At 32.8% G+C, this 16,628-nt stretch overlaps 4 protein-coding genes across 5 annotated transcripts; all 4 read left to right on the forward strand.

Annotated features, from left to right (window-relative positions):
• The first annotated feature begins 2,260 nt into the window (after positions 1–2,260).
• LOC108837261 (phosphoglucan, water dikinase, chloroplastic) lies at positions 2,261–7,893 on the forward strand. Its single transcript, XM_056994373.1, has 19 exons — positions 2,261–2,525; positions 2,599–3,211; positions 3,316–3,405; positions 3,509–3,640; positions 3,730–3,855; positions 3,951–4,129; positions 4,221–4,305; positions 4,386–4,535; positions 4,631–4,683; positions 4,749–4,957; positions 5,055–5,173; positions 5,253–5,323; positions 5,458–5,575; positions 5,709–5,795; positions 5,878–5,964; positions 6,058–6,134; positions 6,219–6,399; positions 6,483–6,594; positions 6,846–7,893. Exons 1-19 carry the CDS (start codon positions 2,347–2,349, stop codon positions 7,751–7,753), a joined length of 3,576 nt encoding a protein of 1,191 aa, XP_056850353.1. The 5' UTR covers positions 2,261–2,346; the 3' UTR covers positions 7,754–7,893.
• A 585-nt stretch (positions 7,894–8,478) lies between these two features.
• LOC108826473 (uncharacterized) lies at positions 8,479–8,883 on the forward strand. Its single transcript, XM_018599852.2, has one exon. The coding sequence runs from the start codon at positions 8,531–8,533 to the stop codon at positions 8,771–8,773; it is 243 nt and encodes an 80-aa protein (XP_018455354.1). The 5' UTR covers positions 8,479–8,530; the 3' UTR covers positions 8,774–8,883.
• Positions 8,884–9,775: 892 nt separating this feature from the next.
• On the forward strand, positions 9,776–12,336 carry LOC130499720 (two-component response regulator 24). Its single transcript, XM_056994068.1, has 2 exons — positions 9,776–10,201; positions 12,132–12,336. Exons 1-2 carry the CDS (start codon positions 9,968–9,970, stop codon positions 12,312–12,314), a joined length of 417 nt encoding a protein of 138 aa, XP_056850048.1. The 5' UTR covers positions 9,776–9,967; the 3' UTR covers positions 12,315–12,336.
• A 964-nt stretch (positions 12,337–13,300) lies between these two features.
• On the forward strand, positions 13,301–15,862 carry LOC108825507 (UMP-CMP kinase 3). Of its 2 annotated transcripts, none has more exons than XR_008938500.1 (10): positions 13,301–13,382; positions 13,872–13,935; positions 14,054–14,105; positions 14,261–14,378; positions 14,508–14,664; positions 14,762–14,842; positions 14,953–15,060; positions 15,158–15,229; positions 15,436–15,604; positions 15,707–15,862. XR_008938500.1 is itself a non-coding variant. In XM_018598805.2 (10 exons), exons 2-9 carry the CDS (start codon positions 13,906–13,908, stop codon positions 15,445–15,447), a joined length of 630 nt encoding a protein of 209 aa, XP_018454307.1. In that variant the 5' UTR covers positions 13,302–13,382; positions 13,872–13,905; the 3' UTR covers positions 15,448–15,486; positions 15,707–15,862. The 2 variants fall into 2 exon arrangements, 1 of the variants encoding a protein (XP_018454307.1); XM_018598805.2 differs by having other exon boundaries at positions 13,302–13,382; positions 15,436–15,486.
• Positions 15,863–16,628: the final 766 nt, after the last annotated feature.

Genomic DNA, 16,628 nt, shown 5'->3' on the forward strand with positions numbered 1-16,628 from the left:
TGTGGGGAGCAGAAGAAAACGAAAGAGTAGTTGACCTTTTTTCTTAACGTGTAACTTAACAAAAGATTTCCCAGATTAATTAGTTAGACAAATGGTCCGACAGCCAATATTAAAATTGGCCAAATTTAAATTTGGGCAACTGATATAGTAATTATATAGTTAGCCCAGTTATGTAGAAAACTGAAATTTAAAATCCGTTTTATAAAAATAAGTAAGCAATAATATATTTTGTGGCCCATTACATTTTTTTGTAACAACCGTGGCCCATTTCATTATTGTTGTCAAAATTATTCAAAATAATGCAAATTTAGTATTAACTAATTTAGTTTATTAAATTTTTAACAATTCTGATAATATTTTCTAATCGATATTTACAAAAAAATTATATGACACAATATAATAACATTCTCCACAGTTTATATAACCTACTAAAAATACCAACTTTTTATAAAATTTTAATATTAAATCAAACATCTATTACAAATTAAATTGAACACCCGCGTGGAGGCGTTTGGTTACTTTGATAGCATTTATAAATAACAAATTTGTTTGGAAACTTGGATTGTAGTTAAAAAAATTGTTTGGAAACTTAGATTGTATTTTTATTAAAAAAAAATATCTCTATCCAAACAAAATTAGCAAATCCATTTAAACTTCTTACATTTTAGAAAACCACTAATTGATCGTATATGTTTTCGTGATACACAATATTTTCCCCCTAGATTTTTAAATTAAATAAATATCATTCGAGTATTATAAATGTCGTAGGAGGTTCGAGTTGGATCATTTTCGGTCCGGGTTGGTTTGTAGCAACCTAAAAATATATCAATAAACTTTCATTTTAAATATGGCAGTAATAAATAATTTATATACAAAAAAATACAAATTCGTGGAGGCGTGCACATCAAAATGTAATACTGAATTAATATATAAATATGTTATATTGCTATGTAAATAATTGTTTATAGATTCTTTAGTTGACTAATTTTTGATATAGCTTATATTGAAAGAAATTTATTTTAAAAAATTATATGAACTGAAGAAAAAACAATATAAAAGTACTGTACATTTGAATTCAAAATCATTTCTTTTAACAACAAACTAGACAAATATGGTGATTTGTATACAAATTACAATGTAAATATTTAATTAATATAGAAATATCTTACATTGTTTAAACAAAATATCAATGTAAAAGTATTGTACAATTATGTTTTTAAATCATTTATTTTAACGACAAGCCAAATAAATATATTGATTGAATAGAAAATAAAATAAAGTCAGAGAAACACATAGTTTACCAGAGACACTCTAATATGTCGAATTTATTATAAAAAAGTTTTACTAAGATAAATACATTCAATAATTACAAACAAATAATATTTTTCATAAAAGTGAAAAATAATACCCGCGCTTTCGAAGCGCGGGTCAAAATCTAGTTAACTTTAAGACTTCACATTGTACCCAACTGGGAGAATCCTCCGATTCCCTCCCTTTCGCTTCTTTCTTTATGAGGCTGAGAAGCCTGGCTCAAAAGCCCATTACCTTTAAGACTTAACCAACTTAATTTTCTAGTATATTAAAAGCCCATAAGCAGTTTAGTAATTTTCTATCCAGTGCCGACTTAAATTTTTGAATAAACATTATACACGTGTTATGCATAACTTTGAATCTAAAATCTAAATGTACCATAGAAAATAATATTAGTTACTAAAAAAATATTTTAAATATACCTCTATAATTTTATGTAATAAAATTTAGAGAAACACTTTTTTTTTTAATTTACTCACATTTTAAAACAAAAAAATACTATTTTCATCTATATTTAAAATGAAATATCTTATATTAAAAATAAGAAATAAAATATTACTATGTTAGAGGCATACATTTTAGATCTTTATTTAAAAAAATTACAACTTTTAAAACAAAAATAATAAAATACATGAAAAATAGTCTACCATGAACATTGTTATTTATCTGATTAAAATGCGGAATATATATGCAGCTATTACAAAATAAAACAATATTAAAAACGAAACGCACTCCTAAGATAATTATGGTTTAACTTTACGTACTTTGCACGAATCGAATGGTTTAAGAACTTAAAAAAAAAAAAAAATTCCTCGCTTATGTCATTTCATCGGTTTAAGAGTACTAATAATAAAACCGACGAAAATTAATAATATCTCTGTCACACGGAAGATATTTTCTCGACATATTTTGGCAATTTCCCAGTGGAAAAAAAAGCGAGGAAAAACTCCTATAATATGCTCTGTGTTAATAATGGCTTTCCTGAGATTTGAAGACTGACAAAAAAAACTTATCACACAAACTCCTCTCCTCCCAATGGAGAGCATTGGCAGCCATTTTCACGCCTCTCCTTTCACCTTCACCACATCAAGAAACTCCTCCTCTCTTCCCAGTCTCGTTTACTTCACTCGCAGAGCTCACCTTCCCCGCCGATCAGAACGACTCAGACACTCTCCTTCACGCCTCATTTGCGCTGCTTCCTCCTCTTCCACCATGTAAAGTTTCTTCCTTTTCGATCGAATTTGGTTTGTTAACTTCTAAAAAAATCGAATTTTGATGTGACCCCAGTGAGGAACAGAGGAAGAAGAGAGATGGGTCTGGAGCGAAAGTGAAGCTGAGCGTGAGGCTTGATCGTCAAGTTAAGTTCGGCGAGCATGTGGCCATGTTTGGATCAGCTGAAGAGATCGGTTCCTGGAAAGAGAAGTCGCCACTCGCTTGGTCTGAGAAAGGATGGGTTTGCGAGCTTGAGCTTAACGGAGGGGAGGCTCTGGAGTTTAAGTTCGTCGTCGTGAAAAAGGACGGTTCTTTGTCGTGGGAGTCTGGTGACAATCGTGTCCTCAAGCTTCCTAACTCAGGGAGCTTCTCTGTTGTCTGCCACTGGGATGCTACCGGAGAGACACTTGATTTGCCTCAGGAAGTTGGTGATTATGAGGCTGGTGAGCACGAGAGGAACGATAGCCACGATGTTGTTGAGGATGATAGATTAGTGGGGAGTGAGAATGGTGCGCAGGTTCGGAAGAGTACATTGGGTGGGCAGTGGCAAGGGAAAAACGCTTCCTTTATGCGGTCTAATGAGCATGGGAGCAGAGAAGTTGGTAGGAATTGGGATGCTACTGGTCTTGAAGGCGCATCTCTTAAGATGGTTGAAGGTGATCGTAGCTCTAGGAACTGGAGGAAGAAGGTATTGTATATTGAATTGTGTGTTTCCTTCTTTTAGTTAACAGATTTAGTCTTTGGGAAGAATGAAACATCTCTTATTGGCTAATGTGTACTCTTGTGTTGAAGCTTGAGTTGGTAAGTGAGGTCATAGTTGGGAGTTCTTCTGACAGGGAGGAACGGTTGAAGGCGCTCATATACTCTGCAGTTTATTTGAAGGTTTCTCTCCTTTTTCTTAATGGCCTAATCTATATTCATTATTTTTTCTCAATATATCTGGAGGAGTTCACCTAGTTTAATCTTCGATTTTGTTTGTTTGCAGTGGATAAACACAGGTCAGATACCTTGCTTTGAAGATGGAGGGCATCACCGTCCTAACCATCACGCTGAGATTTCCAGGATTATCTTCCGTGAGTTGGAGAACATTTGCAGCAAGAAAGATGCTACCGCAGAGGTCTGACACATTTTGCTTTTAACTTCTCTCTGCTTTCACAGCCTCTGTAGCTTCTCTTAAGTTGGATATATGCTTTTTTTTTTTGGTAGGAAGTGCTCGTTGCTAGGAAAATACATCCATGTTTGCCTTCTTTCAAAGCAGAGTTCACTGCATCTGTCCCTCTAACTCGAATTAGAGACATAGCCCATCGCAATGACATTCCTCATGATCTCAAGGTAATAATAATAATAATACTCTCTTTAGCTGTGTTTAGTCATTAGATCAGTTTACTGTCTATATAGTATTCATATTACCCATCTTTGTTTTCCAGCAAGAAATCAAGCATACCATACAAAACAAGCTTCACCGGAACGCGGGTCCAGAGGATCTAATTGCAACAGAAGCAATGCTTGAGAGAATCACTGAGACCCCAGGAAAATATAGTGGAGACTTTGTGGAGCAGTTCAGAATATTCCATAATGAGCTCAAGGATTTCTTTAATGCTGGAAGGTAAAGTAAAAAAAAAAGCTATTCATTCATCATCATATACAATGCTTCCCACGTACTGTATTATATATATAGCCATTGTATCTTATTGCAGCCTCACCGAACAACTTGAATCTATGAAGATTTCTATGGATGGGAGAGGTCTCTCTGCTCTCAATTTGTTTTTTGAGTGTAAAGAGGTAAGAGACTCTTCATGTCAAAGTTTGTTTCTGTAATAGTATCTTGATGAGTCTTGATTGTGAAATTTATATTTTTACAGCGCCTTGACGCATCTGGAGAATCAAGCAACGTTTTGGAGTTGGTTAAAACTATGCATTCTCTGGCTTCTCTAAGAGAAACAATTATTAAGGAACTTAACAGCGGCTTGCGAAATGATGCTCCTGATTCTGCCATTGCTATGCGCCAGAAGGTGAGACTTTTCCTTTTTTTTTTTCTCCCACACAGCTCAGCATTTATCATGTAGCAATGTATTTTACTTATATAGTTTTTTGCTCTTTTGATTAGTGGCGCCTTTGTGAGATTGGCCTTGAGGACTACTTTTTCGTTCTACTAAGCAGGTGTGCAATAAGGTTTTTTCTTTTCTTTTGGAAGTTATTTGACTACTAAATGATTTTGGGTATAGATTCCTCAATGCTGTTGAATCTATGGGAGGAGCTGGTCAACTGGCCAAAGATGTGGAATCAAGAAGTGTTGCCTCGTGGAAAGATCCTCTGGATGCTTTGGTCTTGGGTGTTCAGCAAGTAGGTCTATCTGGTTGGAAGCAAGAAGAGTGTTTAGCCATTGGAAATGAACTCCTCGCTTGGCGAGAGAGAGACCTACTTGAAAAAGAAGGTTTATTTATTTCCTTCTCTCACATACATCAACTCGTTCTTATGTAACTTTGATGTTGTAAGGCTAGTTCTGAAAATGCTCCTTAACTTTCATGAAGGGGAAGAGGATGGAAAAACCATTTGGGCCATGAGGCTTAAAGCAACTCTGGATCGAGCACGGAGATTAACAGCAGAATACTCTGATTTACTTCTTCAAATATTCCCTCCTAATGTGGAGGTACAGACTTTTCCTCTTAACGTGGTCAAATTATTACTTCTGCTGCTAATCTATACATAACGTGCTTAAATCATTTCAGATACTAGGAAGAGCTATAGGTATTCCAGAGAACAGTGTCAAGACCTACACAGAAGCAGAGATTCGTGCTGGGTAAGTTCAGGCCTGTTCTTTGCTTAAGCTGTACAAACAACCTCTTGAAATCATTTGAGATTCTTATAAGCACACTCGTTCTTTTTTCTGTTTTTGCATCTGAACAAACCTGTGGGTTCTTTTCCACCTTGCAGTATAATTTTTCAGATCTCAAAGCTCTGCACTGTTCTTCTAAAAGCTGTAAGAAACTCACTTGGTTCTGAAGGCTGGGACGTCATTGTACCTGGATCAACTTCTGGGACATTAGTTCAGGTACATGGAGAAAGCAAATGAATAACATGGCTGATATTTTGAATCTACATTATGATACTTTTTTGTAATGATTGAAATTTTCAGTTAGCTATGCCTTATTCTTTGTAACTTTGATGGCTTTTGTAATTTGCAGGTTGAGAGCATTGTGCCTGGATCATTACCATCAACTGGTGGTGGTCCAATTATTCTCTTGGTCAACAAAGCTGACGGCGACGAAGAGGTTTTTGACCTTAACACTCAAAACTCACCGTGATTCTCATCATCATACTAATGATTGATTACCTTGTAACATGCTTTGACAGGTAAGTGCTGCTAATGGGAACATAGCTGGAGTCATGCTTCTCCAGGAGTTACCTCACTTGTCTCACCTTGGTGTCAGAGCACGGCAGGCAAATAACCATTTCTCTCTTATTTCATTTCTTTAAACTTCTATAGCGAAGTGCAGCGTTGACACTAATTCATTTCACATAATGTTTCCACAGGAGAAAATTGTCTTTGTGACATGTGATGATGATGACAAGGTGGCTGATATACGGCGACTTGTAGGAAAATATGTCAGGTGATTAGCTCTAATCCCTCTCATAAAACAAGAATCTCCTTCCTCTTCTCTAATGTTGTTTCTTCTATGAACCGAACCTTACAGGTTGGAAGCATCTCCAAGCCATGTAAACCTTATTCTTTCAACTGAAGATAGGAGTCGTACTCCCAAATCCAAATCAAAATCTGATGCTAAGAAAAAAACTGATAAGAAGAGTGTATCTAAGGATGATGAAGAGTCAAAGCCTGTCTCCTCATCTTCTGATAGGCTTCTTTACTCATCCAAGGTAAAATTTTGATATCTCTGTGATTATGTGTACACTCCACTCTCTGATCACATCTGTGATATATATACAACGTTCATCCACAGGATATCCCTAGTGGAGGAATCATAGAACTTGCGGATTCAGATGCATCAACCTCTGGTTCAAAAGCTGCTGCTTGTGGTCTTCTTGCATCTTTGGCAGCAGCCTCTACTAGAGGTATAGTTTTCTCAATCTCTTAAGAGGATTAAACTCCCTGGAACCAGATTGCTTTTGCACAGTCTTTTTTTATTTTTCAATCTTCTAAAGATCGGTTTATGCGGCACCAAAGCTTCTAAACAAAATGATTTTTCTAGAACATTTTTTTTTAAAATCGGTCTAGACGGCCGCCTAATAAATAAATTTTATATAAAACATCTAACTAATGCTTAATGATTTATTGAACATTGGTTTTTATAATGAATGTGCAGTGGACAGCGAGAACGGAGTTCCAGCATCATTCAAGGTTCCAGCTGGAGTTGTCATACCTTTCGGATCAATGGAACTAGCTTTAAAGCAAAGCAACTCAGAAGAAAAGTTTGCATCTCTGTTAGACAAGTTAGAAACAGCCAGACCTGAAGGCGGTGAGCTAGACAACATATGTGATCAGATCCATCAAGTTATGAAGTCACTGCAAGTGCCTAAAGAAACAATCAACACCATAAGCAAAGCGTTTCCCCAAGACGCTGCTCGTCTCATCGTTCGCTCAAGCGCCAACGTCGAGGACTTAGCAGGAATGTCAGCAGCAGGACTCTACGAATCAATCCCCAACGTGAGCCCCTCGGATCCTTCAGTGTTTTCAGATTCCGTTTGCCAAGTTTGGGCTTCTCTCTACACAAGAAGAGCTGTTCTAAGCCGCAGAGCTGCTGGTGTCTCTCAGAGAGAAGCTACAATGGCGGTTCTGGTTCAAGAGATGCTGTCTCCCGACTTATCTTTCGTTCTTCACACGGTGAGTCCAGCTGATCCAGACAGCAACCTGGTGGAAGCTGAGATAGCTCCTGGTTTAGGTGAGACTTTAGCTTCGGGGACGAGAGGAACACCGTGGAGACTTGCTTCGGGTAAGCTCGATGGGGTTGTGGAGACCTTAGCGTTTGCAAACTTCAGTGAAGAGCTTCTTGTGACAGGAAAAGGTCCTGCTGATGGAAAATACATTCGGCTGACCGTTGACTATAGCAAGAAACGGTTAACGGTTGACTCGATGTTTAGACAGAAGCTCGGTCAGAGACTCGGTTCGGTTGGTTTTTTCTTGGAAAGGAACTTTGGATGTGCACAAGATGTTGAAGGTTGTTTGGTTGGTGAGGATGTCTACATCGTTCAGTCAAGGCCACAACCTCTGTAGAATATTTTTCCTTTTTTATGTTCTATAAAGCGAATAATAACAAAATGTTAAAATAAAATCTGCAGGTATGTCATTATCATATGTGAAGTATGTTTAATAATGATATATACATATATATTAATTACTATATTTTAAAGTCAGTTTATGAAATTATCATATTCTAATGTATGAATTTAACTGAAAATAATATTTAATTTTGTATGTTATTGGTTTATAAATTTATAATTAATAAGTAGTTAGAAGTTTACAAAAATCTAGAGTTGGATTCATTGTTTTACAATGTCAATAATTTTTTTGTCCCTAAGTTAAAAGTATCTTGTGGCCAATCTCGTTAAAATAGGAAAAAAAAAAACAAGGAATATATGCCACAAAATTTTCTTCTTATCATCATGGTACTTGTTACATTTTAAATATATTTTCATTCACTGAATGACATAACAAGAAAGAAACAAGGAAATACAAATCATACATGAAATGACCATTACGATCAAGTACTTGCCATCTACAGTATTTTCGTAGTTTTAACCAACTTTGACAACATTAAAATCAAACATTGCCAACCTATTTATGTCTAGCTATACAGAAATCACAAATCTCTATTCAAAGTCAAACCAAACAAAAATAGCAAACAACAGAAACAAACACAGACAAATATACTAAATATAGAGGCAAGACTCAGTATATAAACACCTTCCTCTCCATCCACCAATTTCGCACATCTCAAATCTATCAATAACTAAATAAAACACAAGTCCTAATAAACCTGTAAAGAGAAAAATGGCGGGAAAAGTGTGTATGGTGATGGCACTTATCATGATAGGGTGTGTTTTACAAGCATGCAATGGAGCCAATGTTGACGAGGCCAAGCCGAAAGAATCAAGATTCATTTGCTTCACAGCCTGTTCCATAGCATGTGGCAAACATAACAAACCTTGTTACGACGGATGTTTGACCAAGTGTGGTCTCCCAAAACGTCCTTCTAAACCAACATCATCTCCATCACCTTCTACCACCGCTTGATCTGATCTTATTCTATTTGTGATTTGTCTCTTTATTGCTAAGGATGTCATCTTTATGTATTTCTTTAACATGAATATTAAGTGAGAATTATACGATAAATTTTCTGATTATATAACTGGTTTTATCTTGACTTATACAAACTAGTTAGCATGTCCCAGCATAAAAGGATTCAAAACTCCTTAGCTTTCTTACAAATAAAACCACTAAATAAACAATTTGATTTTATTAAATGAAACAATTCTATTATCATGATAATGTTCCTTCTTTCAAAACACATGTGATCACAGATTCACATTTCAAAACACATAATACGGTTGACTCATTGTTTGGACAGAAGCTGGGTCAGAGACTTGGGTTCGGTGGGTTTCTTCTTGGAAATGAACTTTGGATGTACACAAGATCTTGAAGTTTGTTTGGTTGGTGAAGATGTTTACATCGTTCAGTCAAGGCCACAACCTCCGTAGAATATTTTCCCTTTTTGTGTTCTATAAAGCGAACTATAATAAAAAGAGAGGTCGTAAAACAATTCTCCATTTATGTCATTACCATATGTTAAGTATGCTTAATTATGATATACACAGTATATAATTACTATATTTTTAAAGTCACGTTTGTGGAATTATATTTTTTTAATTTATGAACTTAACTAATCGATAATCATTTTTATATAGACTTACCGATATTTTATAATATAAACAAGATTTTGTCATATCAATGTGTTATTTTCTAAAAAAATCCAGTAGATATATGATAATCTCAGAACTTGCAAGGAAATGTTAGATTTTGTTTATTTTATGAATTAAAACTGAATCAAAAGTTGAACATATGACGTGATATTTCTTGCTAAATGTATGTGTATATGTGTCTTTATAGTTTGTAATCATAATATCATATAATGATTATTTGCTATTCATGTATGTTGCTCACATGGTGTTTTGGCTAATTAGAATCTCAAGACATCAATCTAAACCCTTCATAAGCTAAAGGATCTTGAAAAGAAATGTAAAATCATGTATAGTACCTAAAAATGGAAAAAGTAGAAAGATCACTAGATCTCCTCCGAATCCAAAAACACAATCCAGCTAACTTTTTTCACAATTTCTTTCTCCTTTAAATATGCAACATATATATTTTTGAGTTTCCACAAAATATTTTCTCAAGAGTTCTGTAATATTTTGTTGCTCCACAAGAACGATGACGAAAGAGATAGCTGATGAGGTTCCAAACTTGGCAGAGTCGAAGTTAACAGCTCTGGTCGTCGATGACAACTTTGTAAACCAAACCATGCATCACAAACTGCTGGACCGTCTAGGTATCAGGAACGACGTCGTTTGCAACGGCCAAGAAGCTGTCGACGTTCATTGTTCCGGGAGAAACTACGATCTCATTCTTATGGACATGGAGATGCCCATCTTGAACGGTATTCAGGTAATAATAATTTATAATATTTCACTCTCTAAATTCTTCGTTATTCCATTATTTTTTGCTATTAAAATCCAGAAAAAAAATTATTACTAAAACTATGATTAACTCCGATCTATTAACTGATTCTTAACTTCGACTAAGAAACAATTCTTAACTTTTCTTAAACTTTAACTAAGAAAAGATAAAACCGATATAAAAGCCGTTTTTAGTCTAAAAGTATAAAAAAAAAAGTTAAATCATGAGCTAAGAACCTCTCCTAAGAAACAGGGATTAATCATTCTCTAATTGATTTTTATTTGAGAAATTTAATATCCATCCCCTAGTCTATATTTGAGAAGTGATTTGCCACATGTCTTCTCTACGATCGTTTTCACAAAAAAAATTGTGACGTGGCTATTAAGATTGATGACATGTCATATGGTTAAATATGACATGGACAATTAAATATAATGCTAATATATATTTTTGGAAATCTTTTTAGAATATGACAATAACTCATATATTACATTTAATATTGATTTATATTTTTGGTAAACTTTGTAGAATATGGTAATAACTCATAAATCATCACTAAAATAAATATATTCAAATATGATATTTTGAATTTCGAAATATTATATAATTTTACTTTTATAATAATAAAATTTTTATTATCTAAATTTTTCTAAATTTTCTGAATTAAAAAAAATAAATCGTAATATCATTAGTTTCTTTTAGATATCTACAAATTATATAAATATTATTTAGTTTTAAATTTTGATAACTATACAATTTTATATGATTTTTAGTAATTTTGTACAAGTTGATATAATAATTTAACCAAATGAAATAAATAATTTTTTTATCTAAGATTTTAACTTTATATATATACATATATATTCTTAAATATAATTTAAAATAAAAATATTTTCTCTTAATTTTATGCTTAATTAATGATATTTATATTAATTATTAGTCAAAATAATAAAATATATAATATTAATAAATTACATTTTAAAATATAAAATTTAACTTTTAAAAAATTCATCACTACACATGGTGCATGAAAACACCTAGATTAATAATTGTGACATAGCTACTAAAATTGATGACATATCTTATAGATTAATATGACATGGACAATTATATTTAATGTTAATTTATATTTTTGATAAAATTTTTAAAATATGGTAATAACTCATATATTATATTTATTATCGATTTATATTTTTGGACTTTTTAAAATATGGCAATAACGCATAAATCATCATTAAAATAAATATATTCAATTATGGCATTTCAAATTTTGAAATATCATTTAAATTAAAATTATTTCAAAAATATATACATATTTTTAGAAAATTATAAATTAAATCATAAAATCAAATTAAATCGTAAAATCATTAGTTTCTTATATATATTTACAGATTTTATAAATATTGTTTAATTTTAATTTTTGATAATTCTGAAATTTTACATATTTATTTAATATATTTAGTTAAAATAAATAGATAGAAAAATCTACCAAAGATTATAATTTTAAATATATACATGCACATTCTTAAATATAATTCAAAATAAACAAAATTGATTTTATCTTAATTTTAATGTTCAGTTAAATCAAATTTATATTAAAATATTGATAAAAAAAAGAAAATTTATAATATTAATAAAAAATAAATATAATTTATATTTATCTTATAAAAAATATTTTAAAATTCTTTTACTGCACACGGTGCAGGAAAACACCCAGTAAACCATAATAAAAGAAGCTGTATGAAATTGTTCTACTCAATATCGGAATAAGACTCTTTTATCACAGTTTGGCTATTAATAATGTGCAGTACCCTTTTTATTATTTAAAAAAAAAAATAGAGCCGACAAAAAAGATAGAGCCGATATATGGTTTATAACTTTATATGTATAACTAAGGAAGTGTGTTTTGTTTGATTAGGCGACAAAGAGACTGAGAGAGATGGGGATAGAGAGCAAGATAGCAGGAGTAACAACTAGAGCTAACGAAGGAGATAAGAAAGAGTTTATGGAAGCTGGTCTTAATGACTTTCAAGAGAAACCTCTCACCATCTCTAAGCTTCTTTCTATTCTTCATAGACTTGACTTTTATGTTCAAACCTGATTAGTCTTCATTATTTGATAGTGATTTTTTGTTAAATCTTCACATGTTTTCTATAACATACTTATAGCTTGTAATATTCATACTTCATCATTACTATTTTGTTTTGATCCCCAAGTGATCATATGCTTAATTTACATATGTTTGATTGTGCGACATAATTTTTTTTTTTTTTTATCAAATCTAGTATCACAAGAGAGACATCAGAGCTCTTATTTCTAAGGGAAGAATGTGTTTCCCAATGGTGTTGTCTCAAGCTCGTGAGGAAGGAACTAGCAGAATACTTTTGAAGCAAGTGAGTTGTAGTCGTTGTCCTGTTAGCAACTTAGCGGTAGTTCTCTTAACCGTAGTTCATTGCATTTCTTGGACCTTTTGAGTTGGTCTAATGGGCCTTCCTCTCTCGGCTATATCATAACTACAATGTTCAAACTCTGAAGAATTGAAAGCACCACATGTGCTACTAGCAATCTATTATCACTTTATTCATTGACAATTAGCGTTTACGCAAAGGCCCATGTGTTAGCTAGTTTGACGCTTAGGCTTAAGATCACACTCTAGAGCTTAACCAAATAAAGAGCAAGATATGGATTAGATGAGAAAATCATTGGTTTTTACAATATCCTCATATATAAAGTAAAGATTATTTATTCACTTGAATCGACTAAAAGCCTAAAATTCCACTAAAATAATTCTCATATTTCTCTAGTTTTATGATACAATTCTTATGACAACTCCAACTACTACACGCAATATTTTTGTCAATTTTTTGTGTTTTTTTTTTTAATTTTTTTGTGTGTCAACAATTCTTTTTTTTTGGTTATTTTAAATAGTCTACATATTAAAGGGAAATCTTGGTTTAAATTAAAAGTAACAGAGACACATGGACAGAAATTAAATGTCCCTTAAATAGTAACCAAACTGAAGATTAATTAAATAATTAAAACGAATCTGTTTTTTCTTTAATCAATTAAGAAAAAAAAACGAATCTGTTAAATATATATATCGCTTGCCTCTCCTTCCTCATTTCTCACTTTCTTCAGCGTTTAATCAAAAAACTTTCTTCGTCTTCAGGTTCGCCTTTTTCCTTTCCTCAGATCTTTCTAAAAAACATCTCTTCCACAGTTTCTTATTATTGTCTGAAAATTCCCTGTGAATCTCAAAAAAAAAAAATACATGTGTAATGATGGGTTTGCGTCCCTCATTCATATCATTCTCTCGGATCTTAACATTTTGTCCACAAAGTTTGCATCTTTATTAGATCCTTGATTCGGTTCTTCAGAAGTTGAATTCGAATTGTCTTGGATTCTTCTTTCATTGCATCCGATCTACATGCTTAGAGCATTTTTTTAGTTCTGTCGGATCTGGATTTCTCTTTGTCTTGACGTCAGCATTGTTCTATTTCTTACATCATCTTTTGATCTTTGTCTTGATCCGTTTCCAAAGTTTGCAACTTTATAACTATATGCTAAGCACTTTAGATCTGCGCGTTTTGGGTCCATTGCATGGTGATCTTTTTTTAATGAAAATGTGTTTCTCTGGATTCCTTCTTCTTCTTCACAGGGTAAATATTTGAAAGAGTTTGCTTACTAGTATCATGGGATCCATTGGTGATGCTGCAAACAAGGTAAAATGTTTCAGACATTCTGACATGAACTGTAATTAACCAATCTTACTGTTAAAAGGCAAAATCCTATTTAATCTGTTCTAATTTTGAAGTTTTTTTTGGGTGCGTTTTCTTCTAGGAGGTGAATGGAACCGCAAGTGAGAAGAAACCCACTGTTATTTTTGTCCTCGGTAAGTTCAGGAGGTTCCTCTCTTGTGTGTTGATTGTGGTTTTTTCATTATGACATTAATTGTCAGTAGATTGCATTGTCACTCATGATCAAGTGCTCTTTGGTTCGAGTTATTGTACATTTTTCTCTGAGTTAGATAGTACATTTTGATTCCAGGTGGTCCCGGAAGTGGGAAAGGTACACAGTGTGCCTATATTGTTGACCATTTTGGTTACACACATCTGAGTGCTGGAGACCTTCTTAGAGCTGAGATTAAGTCAGGTTCTGAAAATGGGTAATGCCCTTAAAACTTTCTCAGTATGAGGAGTCAGCTTCGCATTCATTCATTATCCTTCTTGAGGTTGTTTATTGAACTTTATAAATGTAGTTGGTTAATTATCCTTTTCTAATGATGGTGTTGCAGAACTATGATCCAGAATATGATTAAAGAAGGGAAGATTGTACCTTCTGAGGTTACAATCAAGCTTCTCCAGAAAGCAATTCAGGAAAACGGGAACGATAAGTTCCTCATTGATGGCTTCCCTCGCAATGAGGAGAACCGAGCAGCTTTTGAGAAAGTTGTAAGTACATTTCTAAGTTTTTAAAAGAGTGTTATGTTCTTTTTTTTTGCAATACAATTGCTTAATTACTTACATGCGTTTGATGATGTTTTTGTAGACTGGGATTGAACCCAAGTTTGTCTTGTTCTTTGATTGTCCTGAGGAAGAGATGGAGAGGCGCCTTTTGGGCCGAAACCAGGTTTTAATATGATATGAAAACCTCTGTTTCTTTACTCTGTCTCTAGCCTCTTTGTTTCATATATATATATATATATATATATATTGATTGATTGTTGTCTCCTATTGAAGGGGAGAGAGGATGACAATATAGAGACTATAAGGAAGCGTTTCAAGGTGTTTCTTGAATCTAGCTTGCCAGTGATTCAGTACTACGAAGCTAAGGGGAAAGTTCGTAAGGTAATAAAATCTTCTTTCTTTTTTTATTGGCATTACGGTCCAGCAACTGTAAGTTGTATAACAAAGTTTTCTTGTTTCTACTACTACTTGGCTTCAGATTCATGCAGCAAAGCCCATTGAAGATGTGTTTCAGGAGGTGAAGGCAGTCTTTTCTCCTGAAGCTGACAAGGTAATCTCTAATAGTCAATAGAAAATTAAAGACTCCTAGGAACTACCTGTAATGTAGAAGCTTGTAACTAATGTTTAGAGATTTGAATCACGGGCTTCAAGGTTGTTCTGTAAAGAGAAAGAATCATGCAGCTATGATGCCATTAATTTATCACTTTAAGTTATTGCTAAGATTCTCACGTTAATGATTCTGTGAATGTTTTACAGGTTGAAGCCTAGGCAGCAGCAGCCTAAAAAGATACCTGATGCATTGATCAGGTATGTGTAGCAGTCAGTGATGATTGATCTTTTGATTTTAATTATGTTCAAAGGTCAAACACAACGATGTATAAAAGTCTGGAATAAAGGCTGTGGAAGCTGATGCTTCTTGTAGCATGTATGTATGTATGATGTTTCTAGTACTGTTTAGAATCTTTAGGACAAAAGGAGTATGTGATGACATAATGATTCATGTCTGCTTTCTTTTGAATCTTTGTAGGTAGCTTGGCGGTTGCATCTTTACAATGAAGTCTCTGCTTGGTTGTATTTTCATTCTTCTATATAACCCATATTTGATAAATGTTACTATCATTATTATACACCTTTACCTATTGTATAATTTTTTGTATTTGATGAAATTTTGTGATTGGTACTTTCTGTTATTTCATTTGAATTAATGGGATTTTTATAATCCGTTTATAATATACCTAGATTAATGAAATCCGTGTGTTGTGGTCTTTTCTTGTTGTTCCCTTGATTTATTTCTGCTATAACTTTTGTTTTTCACCGGATCCATAGTATTGAGCTAGTTATCACAAAGACTCACATAGTATAAATTTAAATAAATACATCTCCTGTCTTATTCAGTAAAAAAACAATACTAAAGTAGTAAGCTAGTCTTGTTTGAAACTTTTAATGAGGCCTACGATATGACTTCATTTTCGTTTTGCCAAACAACAACAGTAACTTAATATCTGACATGATTCAAATTCAGAGTATGTTTTGTCTCAAAATCTAAATCTTTCTTTCATCAGTATACTATCACTACTTGTTAAATTTTAATATATTTTCAATTCATTAAATGACAAAAAATGATTAAAGAATTATTAGTGTTTTTAATCAAAAATCATTAATATTTCTATATCATGAGATATAAATTTCAAATTTCAGAAAAATAAATTATGTTGTTAATGAAGACAACATTTACAGTAATAGTTAGAAACTTAGAATTCTGCGGTCAGATATGAATCTTCGTAAAACAAATATGATTATCGGCTTATAGAATTGTCGATGTAATATTTTTTGTAATTTATATATCTTATTTAATTAGGAGAATGCAAATCTTACATTACCTGAAATGTATTACCTGATCATTTCAATCATGTATTTGCTATCTATTTCCATAGTATTAACTCCTTAAC

This window comes from Raphanus sativus, chromosome 9, assembly GCF_000801105.2.
Source record: "Raphanus sativus cultivar WK10039 chromosome 9, ASM80110v3, whole genome shotgun sequence".
NCBI lineage: Eukaryota > Viridiplantae > Streptophyta > Magnoliopsida > Brassicales > Brassicaceae > Raphanus > Raphanus sativus.